Source organism: Branchiostoma floridae, chromosome 6, assembly GCF_000003815.2.
Source record: "Branchiostoma floridae strain S238N-H82 chromosome 6, Bfl_VNyyK, whole genome shotgun sequence".
Classification (NCBI taxonomy): Eukaryota; Metazoa; Chordata; class Leptocardii; order Amphioxiformes; family Branchiostomatidae; genus Branchiostoma; species Branchiostoma floridae.
This window is the reverse complement of record NC_049984.1, coordinates 1,124,262-1,135,899: the sequence shown is the minus strand read 5'-3', so window position 1 is coordinate 1,135,899 and position 11,638 is coordinate 1,124,262. Positions and strand designations below refer to the sequence as shown.

The 11,638-nt window shown below is 42.4% G+C and overlaps 1 protein-coding gene across 1 annotated transcript in view; it reads left to right on the top strand.

The window, feature by feature from the left end:
- Nucleotides 1–11,638, top strand: part of LOC118417398 — a 162,503-nt gene that overhangs the window by 4,413 nt on the left and 146,452 nt on the right. Inside the window, exons 3-10 of the mRNA XM_035822954.1 lie at nt 5,990–6,077; nt 7,455–7,621; nt 8,086–8,150; nt 8,573–8,705; nt 9,483–9,616; nt 10,283–10,474; nt 10,797–10,907; nt 11,069–11,287. Of these exons, the coding sequence (XP_035678847.1) occupies nt 5,990–6,077; nt 7,455–7,621; nt 8,086–8,150; nt 8,573–8,705; nt 9,483–9,616; nt 10,283–10,474; nt 10,797–10,907; nt 11,069–11,287 (1,109 nt within the window). The remainder of the gene's footprint in view (nt 1–5,989; nt 6,078–7,454; nt 7,622–8,085; nt 8,151–8,572; nt 8,706–9,482; nt 9,617–10,282; nt 10,475–10,796; nt 10,908–11,068; nt 11,288–11,638) is intronic.

Here is an 11,638-nt window from a genome sequence, read left to right as displayed (position 1 = left end):
TTTTCCCACTGTTAACCCAGAAGCGGATAAAGAAAAGCGCTGGACAGGTGTGAATAATTTATGTGTCTGCCAGGAGACCACAATGGGGGGATCGGGAGAGATTTGTGCGCTCTGTGCGGAAGGGAACGTCGTGATAATTAGTTTGGTCAGACTAGAGGTCGTCAGAACAATCTCCTGAAGGTCAAAGTGTTAATGTTGTACACGATGTTAGATTATGATAGAGTTATGTAACATTTGGCATGGAGGTCATCTATTGATATGGCGTTCAACTTAATAAATGATATGTCTTGGCCATATAATTTCTGGAATAATGGCTCCATAGATAGTTAGTAGGTGGGGTAAGTATTATAAAGTTTGTTCAGGTCACATTCATGAATTCTTGAATTTTAAGACAAATCAACTTTAATTTAAAGAAAGATTTAGTCTAAAAGAAAATTCTGTACACCTTGGTACACACAGTTTTCTTCCCAGCCCTCTTCATCACTTAGCCTCACTCACTGACACACTATCTAGTTTAGCATTCGTTGTTCCCCATCTTGCGAGGGTTGGACGTTACCACTTGCTGATTTTTGCTTTAAAAAAGCCGAGAGCAAAGAATGGAAAGTAGCCTAGCCTAACAATTAATGAAGTGTGAAGTCGTTTGTCATTGAAAATCATAGAGGATATGTTCATTGAATGAATGAACTTTATTGCACGACATTTGCACATGGTACAATTGTAAGGCAACAGTGATAAGTCAATTAATACAATGATATTCGTCTAAGGTCTATAACTACATACATGTATAGTACAGGAATATGAACATAAATGGCGTATTGACATAGTGTAATATGCAAGTTAAACAAGTCGATCTGTTACTGTACAATAGATCCTCTCTTTTTTAGAGCATTACATATGTATTGGCCTAAATACGAAGATATGTTGTCTGGGCATGACATAAGTAGATTGAAAGTACATTTGTTTGTCTTTGGTAAAGGTCTGCTAGATTTACATGTGATTGTGTCCATTAATTTTTGTCTATCTACGCTATATGTAGGGCATGTCATTAGAAAATGGTACTCATCTTCAATACCATCTTTACATGAAGGACATTGCCTCTGGTTGGCTGGTATATTACGGTACCGACCTTTTTCTATTTCCAAGCAGTGTGAACTGATTCTTAATTTGGTTAGTTTCTTTCGATCTGCATTAGACTTTACAATATACTCCTAAAATCTATAGTAAATTGAGTGAAACATAGGATTTAACTCACATATATTCTACATGAAAATGCAGCCCACCCCCAGTGTTGCTAATAATGACCTGATATCGCATGTTTGATACGAGAGGAAGTCATAAACCGTGGCCAATCACTGCTTAACTGTGAAGGTCTGCTGACAGAGTGACGCAGGTCATTACGTTTTCTGTTGACTCTCCCATAAAAAGTGAAATGTTTTGTAAATTATTGCTTTGTGGGACTGTCACTTAATGAGGTAATTAACGAGGAAGTGTGTCAACAAATATAGGGCTAAGGTATTTACATGTATGGTGCCCAGTAACTTGAGTTAGGATGTGCACTGATCATGACTAAATACATCTCACATTTTGCTGCACTGCAGTTTTCTCCATGTCTTGAAACTTTCCCTTCAACTTAGGGTTTAAAAAGATTTGTTGAGCTGTTTGAAAAAATTAGAAAGTTTTATTTTGTACTGTTTTGAAGGAAGGGAAACAAGGCAATCAGACTTAGCCAACAAACACACATACACACACACAGACACATACACACATTACACACAGGCACAGACACAGACACACATTCTCAAACACACATGTGCGTGCACACACACACACACACACACACACACACACACACACACACACACACACACACAGATAAACATGCACACAAACACATGCATACACACACAAACGATTCCACAGTCCCAATCTTATGATGGATACCCTGAAGTTATTCTGCCATGCTCACAGCCGAGTCATTGTCTGATAAGAGAATGTAATGATTAGATTGGCCCCTGACATATCAGCCAGGAGATGCCATTTCTACCAGGGTCTGAAGTATGTTGTCCTGTTTGGGGATAGTAACCAATACTTTGTAAATGTTTGTTCTGGTAGGAGGTTGCCAAGTATCTCCTTTGGTGACAGGTTATTAAACTTGTCCATGTTGACACGCAGTTCATCATATATGAATGTCACGTCAAAATTTATCATGCACAATGTCATCTCTGATTTATAAATTGTGCAACTTTACACATGAGTGACATGACCATCTTGGCACATATACTTACTTTACTTATACTTTACTTGGCAGATGTAATACCCTATATTTATTCCAACTTTCACGAACTATGTTATTACACATGCACCATATAGCAATAAGGATTATAGTTTAAAACTCTATTTGATATATAGAATTTGTCCCTTGTGATAAAAGAAACATTGCAAGAGATTTTGGATTGCAACTTTTCACATAGATTAGTAAGTTCTTTTATTCGTTTAATTCATTTGTCCAACTGTGAAAGGCAATGCAGTTGATGGCCAAATTTCAAGAGCTATAGGCACAATATAGCAATAAGGATTATAAAACTCTATTATTTTGACATATACATGTAGAATTTGGAAACAGAAATAGGTACAACAGGTTTAAAAGGGCAGACATCTTTGGTTCAAACTTGGGTGTGCTGGCTTCCATACTCATGCCTGACGCCCCTAATGTCCCCGTAAGTACGTTCCACGTCAGTCCTTACAAGTTTGTTGCATTAAGGAATGGCGTCTAACAAAGGTTCCCACTCCGCCTGGGCACACAACACGCACCTTTCACCCCCCCTGTGTACATGGTATATATGCTCACCAACCGTTACCTGTCGTACTGTGTACACTGGGGGGGTCATGGCTGCAACTCACACCATTGTCTATAGTCTGTAAGGTTAACAAATTATGTTTGTAGTTTATGATTAGTAACAAGTGGTAATAGTAACCATTATCGTTAAACTTTGATAAAATTCAGAATCTCTCAAGGTGTCTCAAAAAAAAAGAGAAAGAATTAAGAAATCAAATCTGTTACCATTTGCCACTAATTAAGTTCAGTTTTACAGTAGTCTACTGTGCTGTGCTACTGTGGTGGTGTTGTTTTAGAGTCTGACGTTAAATCAGCATAGTCATATACCATGTTGCTACTTGCAATTAGCTACTTATTTTTCAGTGGTTTTATAACGGGATTGCAAGTATAGCTCATATCAATTCTTCTAATTGAGTTGAGTTGGAGTGCAAGCGTAGTGTCTCTAATTCGGACTGATGTTCAACTACATGTACGAAAGATTGACAATTGTCTTTTTCTATAGTAATATATTTCTAATAGTATATTAAAGGTACTGTGGCTGTGCATAAATCTATTTATAACTTCTAAATGCAATTTGTCACAGGTCACAGGTCACTGTCGATTTGTGAAAAAAAAATCTGGTCCAAAATCAGTCCTAATCTGTATGGAACAAAATTGTCTCCACCAGTTTCTGGACCCTGACCCTGGTACTGCACTATTGCCCAGGTGCGAGTCTTTTACCCACAGATAATCGATGCAGGGTCCTGACATGTTACCATAGGTGTGCACAAGCCTGCGGTGATTGCACTCTGTTAAGCAGGGCGCACACAATAGAGACGGCTTGTTGTTGCCTTGTTGCTATTGACAAATGTAAACAACTCTCTTTATTCTCACCGGTGTTGTCGTAAGACAGGCGCGCCCTGTCACGGTCCGCAGAACAGGTCAACGTCCTGTGTCTGGGGGAAATGTTGGAGGGGACAGAGACTTGTTTTCATGCTTGTAAAACTTAAAGGGCCGCTCACTGAGTATAAATTATATATAAAGTATAATGAGAATTTAGTGCCTTGGTTTACCGACATTATAATTACTAGGTACTTATTAGCAAGAGAAGAAATTGAAAAGAGACTGCTGGCAGAAAACCTGTATCACTTACATGTTTCTTGGCTGAGTTTCTGTATAATATAGTATTACAAAATACAGCTTGAGAGAGATTCCAAGAAAGATAGCTAGGATTCTAGCAGACTCTAGTAGGATTTATATAGTGGCAGATCAAAGGCTTTATTTGTTGTAAAACATTTTTTTCCACATTGAATTACTTTCTTTCAGAATCAGTGTATTCCCGTCTCGATCTTTCCTTTCAAATTACTGGATGTAACAGTTTCTATTCTATAATGAAAGACATATATTCAATTTGTTTTTCTACCATAAATAGATACAGTAGAAACCCATAATTGCATACAATTGAAAGGGATTTAAGTCATAGCAAAACAGTGTTTGTGGTGTTTGCTGCGATGTGTCTGTAGCTAAAGTAGAGGTGTGTGTAGTTCATCCCGGGGTATCAGGGGGTAAGCCCTTGTGATTGTACCGGATTAGTGGCTTTTCACCCGTAACCATGGTTACACACTTATCTGATCACCTGCTTATTCAACAAAGTATACACCACAACACATAGTACATGTAAGGTTAACCAATGCTAGTGATTGGGTCTTTATAATGTAATATCACACTCACAGTTTTGTATATCTTCAATTTGTACGCACAACATTATCAGTTTCAAAATTTTTTTAAACATCGGCATGTTACATGTACACATGTATATGTCTTCATTTGTTGGAATATTACCAGTAAGTTATATTTCTTTCTTTTTAACCAAGTTTAAGTCTCAGAGGATGTTGTACAAGGAGGGGTTCTTGGTCAGCTCTTAATATTTTCTCTTTTAAAATAATGATTGTGTCCAAATCAAATTAAAGAAAGAGAAATACGTGTGGACAAGTTGAAATTCAAACATTCCAAGCAAGGAACTTGAAAACACTCATAATTCTGCCAAATACCCTATCAGTAACACAGCAACATTTTAAAGAGATTTACTAAATGCAGCATCAGTAATAAAAAAAGGTATGCACACTTCAGATATCCAGGGGTTCAAGACAATCTTGTTTTCCTAATGTGTCAGTCTTACACTGAAGGTTACCCAGCAGAATGAGAGTTGATGTTACATGTACAGTGTATTAGGTTCGCAATCAAGTTCATATTTAGATACACGGTCTAGATACAGTCCATTTTACTCTTCATCTCTCATCGCACATGGCCAACTTCGCCCGACCCCCTCTAGAAGTGCCTGATCTAACCCTTGCCCTCATACTTGTGTTTTTTTTTTACTCAACACACAACACAGTGAATATAACTTATAAGTCCACCCAACAACCCTCAACCCTGCACCTGAGTACCTGTATGGTGTAGCTGGAGTACTCATAGCTCAGTGCCCTGAATGGCTGTTATTTCTGCAGAGTGCTCAACTAAAGCCCAGTTAACAAGTGTGCTCTTCAGTGCCACAGTGGAGAGGCATTCAGCTGTTCGTATTCACCAAACTCAAAGCTTTATACTTATGTGAGAGTCATGAGGGGGTATGTTCATTGGTATTGGGTATATACCGTATATATAGTCATAAGTAATTGTTTTTTATCAATAAGAAACTAGCACAGATCCTTTGTTGCATGTAGCTTTTGATGTAACTGTAAGGAAACCTCTACAACACTTTCTTCTTTCTTCTTCTTCTTTAAACCTGTTTGACAATCTGTTTCATAGAAATATAGATTAATCAACTTAGGTGGATATAGTGAGACAAAGGGTTACATTCTTTGAGAGTTTTTTCTTGATTAGCAAAACAGCAGCTTCTATCATGAGAAACAAATTACTTTAATTCACTTTGTCTTCTTGGTACCAAACTTTCACGGTCTGAGAAAATTAAATTTGTTCTCGGAACTAAATGTTCACGGTGGCAGCAGGTGTATGTAAAAAAAGCCAGCGATTTATTTGTTATCAGTAATGATAACTTCACCTTACAGTCGTCACAGTGAAAACCGTGAAGTTGAATTTCAAAGTACATTGAAAAAAGTGGTGGCGTGTCCAGACTGTGTGTAACACTGATAACCTGGGTGTGTTTTGTCCCTGTAGTTGCCCAGGAGGCAGTGCGGGAATGGTGGCGTGTCCGGGGGGAACGTTTAGATCAACAACAGGAGCTGAAGAGGAGGCTGACTGTCAGGTAAGTTTGCAGGATTCGTGTGGTGTGAGCTACTGCTGATTGGTGCAGGACTTGTGTAGCGTCAGCTACTTACTACTGACTGGTGCTTGTCATTGTGTGCTTCTAAATACGCCAGGACTCCTGTGATTTTAGCTCTTGCAATTGCTTCACAGTGAAAAGCCACAGATCTCTTTTGATTTGAGCTTGTGTGAGGGAAACTTTTGTAATTTTACTTAATAATATTCAGGGCTCGAAATAGTGGGTGCATGTGCACCCAGGTGCACCCAAAATTGGAGCTGTGCACCCAATTATTTTCTGTGGGTTTATGTAATACATGTAAAGATATCAAAGTATGCTAATATAGATCATATTCTTGATATCCAAGTGTTAGAAAGATAATAAAAAATGTCTGTCAGGGTACTTGTTTAAGAATTTGGTAGCATGTAACTAAGTTTTGTTATTAGGTTTTTTTATATTTAGATTTAAGTGGTGCACCCAACAATTTTTTGGTGCACCCAATTTTTTAAGCTGGGTGCACCAGTGCACCTAATCCCAAAAATGAATTTCGAGCCCTGATATTACAAAGTAGAACATTGAGTACCTTTAGATTTTTGATGTGGCCTGAAACTTGGAGCCACAAGAAATGCCAATGTATCTTACGTTTGACGATATTCTGATCTTTGGGGTACGTTTTAACAAAAGATAAAAGTTAAACGTGATGTCAAGATCAATTAGACTTTTTTGTGTAGATTTATAACAGTTAGCAGGGCTCAAAATTCATTTTTGGGATTAGGTGCACTGGTGCACCCATCTTAAAAAATTGGGTGCACCAGAAAATGTTTGCGTGCACCACTTAAATTTAAGTAATAACCTAATAATAAAACTTACTAGTAGTTACAAATAAGTTATCAAATTCTTAAACAAGTACCAATTTTTTTGACAGACATTTATATTATCTTTCTAACACTTAGATGTCAAGAATATGATGTATACTAGTATCCTTTGACATCTTTACATACATAAACGTAAGAAGATAATACTTGGGTGCACAGCTCCAATTTTGGGTGCACCTGGGTGCACATGCACCCAGTATTTCGAGCCCTGGTTAGTATTCTAACAGTAGAACTGACCTGTCCCCATTTTGTATACAGGACTGTTCAGCAGGAGAGTACAGTACAGGGGGTGCCGAGTCCTGTTTAACAGTAGAACTGACCTGTCCCCATGTTGTATACAGGACTGTTCAGCAGGAGAGTACAGCACGGGGGGTGCGGAGTCCTGCGACCAGTAACATTGTCCTGTTCCTATGTTGTATACAGGACTGTTCAGCAGGAGAGTACAGCACGGGGGGTGCGGAGTCCTGCGACCAGTAACATTGTCCTGTTCCTATGTTGTATACAGGACTGTTCAGCAGGAGAGTACAGTACAGGGGGTGCGGAGTCCTGCGACCCCTGTCCCGGCGGTTTCGCATGCCCGCTCGCCGGGACAGACTCCCCCGTAGCCTGCGGGGCAGGACAGTACGCCAACAACGGGAGCACCGAGTGCCAGCCCTGCCCCAAGGGATACAGGTGATTCGTAACTGTTTGATAATGACTGTTATAATGCTATAATAATGGGGCCAGTCCCTGGCCTAGGCACTTATAGGCAATGACTGCTATGTGTATATTATGCTCCTTTACATCTCGGACTGCGTTGTAAAAGTCTGCATAAAGCAGTCTGTACGTCGATAAAAGTTAGACATCTAGGTAATAAGATACGCCAAAAAGCAGTTACTCGAACAACTGGATATGATTTTGGATTTTTGATTTTCCAAAATCATATCCAGTTGCTTCAGAGTAACAGTATTGCTTTCTGGAGCAGTCTGTACACATATGTGCAGGTGAATACTTTGCATTTGTGACCACATCTGTAAGCTGTATGCAGCGACGTCTATTGCTGCAGTACAAAGTGAACCAAAATGTTGGTGTGAATGAAACAATGGTCTCTTTATTCATTGATGCACTAAACTGATGAAACTGTTCATGGTCTACAGGTGTCCAGTCGGAGAGGTGTCCGAGCCAATAGAGTGTCAGGACGGATACTACACTGCTGCCACTGGTCAGTTTAGCTTCAGTTCAAGTTTCAGTTCAAGTTTGACATGTTTTAAAAAGGTCCCAAAGCTTTTTTGAGGCCATAGGACAGTGGTTTGTTTATACACAGTGTCTAAGACATGGTATTGGGAGGCAGAGCAAAACCCTCTCCTCCCACTGCCTTTTACTTCCCTTAAATCAAAGGAAGGTACCCATGTTACACCTTGGTGGAGTGATAACAAAGACAGATAGTCACTGAAACATTGGTGTGAATAAAACAGTTATTGTGTAGAAAAAGTGTCTCTTTATTCAGTGACGATGTGCCTCTCCTAAGGACGCAACCTTCAGCCAGGAATGACAGGGATGGAACCAATCTCATGTCTGCTAGCCTAGCAATTCAGCCATTCCAAAACCTGATGTACCTTTTTACCTTCATTACCGCCTCTTCAGGTCAGACCAGCTGCACGGAGTGTGAGGGAGGACGCAGCTGTGCCAACAAGGACGACTCTGTGCCATGTGCCGCGGGCACCTACAGCGCCCAGGGGGAGGCCACGTGTACAGCCTGTCTCGCTGGGTCCTACAGGTAAATGGGAGCATGAGTGTGAGTATGCGTGTGTGTGTGTGTGTGTGTGAGCGTGTGTGAGTGTGCGAGTGTGTGTGTGTGTGAGTGTGAGTATGAGTGTGAGTGTGTACTGCGGGCATGTACAGTGCTCAGGGGGAGGCCACGTGTTCATCGTGTACTGCTGGGTCCTACGGGTAAATATGCATATTTGTGTATGACCGTGTGTGTGCCGCGGTCACGTACAACACCAAGGGGGAGGCCACATGTACATCATATCCTGCTGGGTCCTACAGGTAAGCATGAGTGTGTGTATATGTGTGTGTGTTAGTGTGTGTGTGTGTGTGTGTGTGTGTATGTGTTAGTGTGTGTGTGTGTGTTAGTGTGTGAGAGAGTGTGTGTGTGTGTATATGTTTGTGTATGTGTGTGTGTGAGTGTGTGTGTGAGTGTATGTGTATGTGTGTGCAAGTTAGTGTGTGTGTGTGTGTGTATGAGTGTGTGTGAGTGTGTATGTGTGTGCAAGTGTGTGTGTGTGAGAGTGTGTATGCGATGTGTGTGTGTGTGTGTGTGCGAGTGTGTGTGTGTTAGTGTTTGTGTGTATGTATGTGTGTGAGTGTGTGTGTGTGTGTGTGAGTCTACAAGCAAGCGTGTTTGAGTGAGAGGAATATGACTCTGACTCAGTGTGAATGTGAGTGAAAGTAATGCCTGAACAAAGTTGTTAGGAACAAGACATAGCTGCTCCTGAAGATATTAAGATGTTTTCATACATAGAAAATAACAGTAATGAATTTCCCCTCCCAGTGGTGCCCAGGCCTCCAGCTGTACCCAGTGTGACGAGGGCCACTCCTGCTCCGACCCCGCCCAGGCGCCCCAGCCCTGCCCCGGGGGCTACGTGTCAGCCCTGGGACAGGGGAACTGTACAAGATGTGCCAATGGTAGGTGTGATACACTCACATGCAAGCACATGCACACACACACACACGCACGCACGCATGCACACACACATGCACGCACATGCGCTGGGACAGGGAACTGTACAAGATGTGCCAACGGTAGGTGTGATACACTCACATGCAAACACACGCACATGCACACACACACACGCACGCACGCACGCACACACACACACACATGCACACACGTGCTCTGGGACAGGGGAACTGTACAAGATGTGCCAACGGTAGGTGTGATACACTCACATGCAAACACACGCACATGCACACACACACACACGCATGCACACACACATGCACACACACATGCGCTGGGACAGGGGAACTGTACAAGATGTGCCAATGGTAGGGACGCACATGCGCACACACGTACACACACACACACACTGGGACAGGCCAACTGTACACACCCTCACGCACGAAGAATTACTTACGAACGTTTTGAGTGACATCCAATACTCTTCTTCAACATCACTAGATCAGTGTACAGTTATCATAGATTGTACGGTCAAACATGCTCAAGAAGACTACTCAGCGGACCAATGAAATGTGAATTATGTGGACAGGTGGTTACTATAGACTACCAAAAGTGCTCCCATTGGCAAAGATGTAACTACTTGTATTTCATGTACAAATCTCTCCCCCCAGATGAGGTTCCAGCCAGCCCCACCCCCAACTCGTGCCAACCCTGCCCCGCGGGTCAAGCCTGCTCCGACCCTGCACTGGACCCCGTGGCGTGTGCCGCGGGCGAGTACTCCCTCCAGGGCGATGCCATGTGTACGAGGTGTCCCGCCGGCTCGGAGTGTCCGTCCACAACCACTTTCAACGCCTGCACTGGAGGTGTGTATGGGGGAAGGAGGGAGTGGGTGGGTGGGTGTTGGATGGAGTGAGTGAATGAGTGTAGGAGTAAGTTGCTGTGATTACGTTTGAGCGAATGAATATGTCTCGGGAGAGGGTCAGACATCATGCTCGCAGTGCCCCGCTGGTTCCTCCTGTACTGTGACCTCCACGACCCCATGTTTACTTGTTTATTGTTTGTGTTTATCTCCCTAGGCTCGTACTCGGGAGAGGGCCAGACGTAGTGTTCGCAGTGCCTCACTGGTTCTTCCTGTACCGTGACCTCCACGACCCCTTGTTTATTGTTTGTGTTTACTCCTCCCAGGCACGTACTCGGGAGAGGGCCAGACGTCGTGTTCGCAGTGCCCCGCTGGTTCCTCCTGTACTGACTCGGCTGCCACCCCGTGTGGTGCAGGCTTCTACAGCGCTGCAGGAGGTGGGTACTCACTACTATACATTTGGATAGTACTGTTTTAATGCAACTTGAGTCAGAGATCTCAGCAGAAGTATAATCGAAAATGGATACTACTACATAAGGCTGGAGGTGGTTTAAAAGATTCTGTGAGTCTTGAATATGTTTTGTTTGTGTCCCTCCAGACGTGACCTGTACACAGTGTCCGGCAGGTTCGTGCTGCCCGTCGGGGGCCGCCGCACACACCCCGTGCGACGCAGGGTTCTACACGGACAGTCCCGGCGCCGACTGCCCCTGTATGGAGTGTCCCGCTGGCAGCAGGTGCAGCTCAACCGACGCCACGCCGTGCACAACGGGATCGTACGCGCCAGCGGGGTCAGCCGTCTGCTACCCCTGTCCTGCTGGTGGGTTGTTGTGATTCAAGATTCAAGATATGTTTATTGAAATTTCTGTGTGATACTGAATTACAATGATAACAATTACAAAGAAACTTACAAAGATGCAACATAGCTTACAAGCTGAGATGTGATCAAATGGATGTAGAAATTGTGCTTACTAGTACGATTACTTTCAATGATTACAAATTACCCCTATAGGGATTGAAGTGCTTATTTTTGTCTAATATTTAAAACTTGTTGTTTGTCTTCACTGGCAATGTCTAGGGTCTTACTGTCTGTCCACTTCTGCCTATCTGTGGCCTGTTCACCTGGAGTCTACAACCAGACGAGTGGAACTGTTTGTGTTTAGTTGTTTAT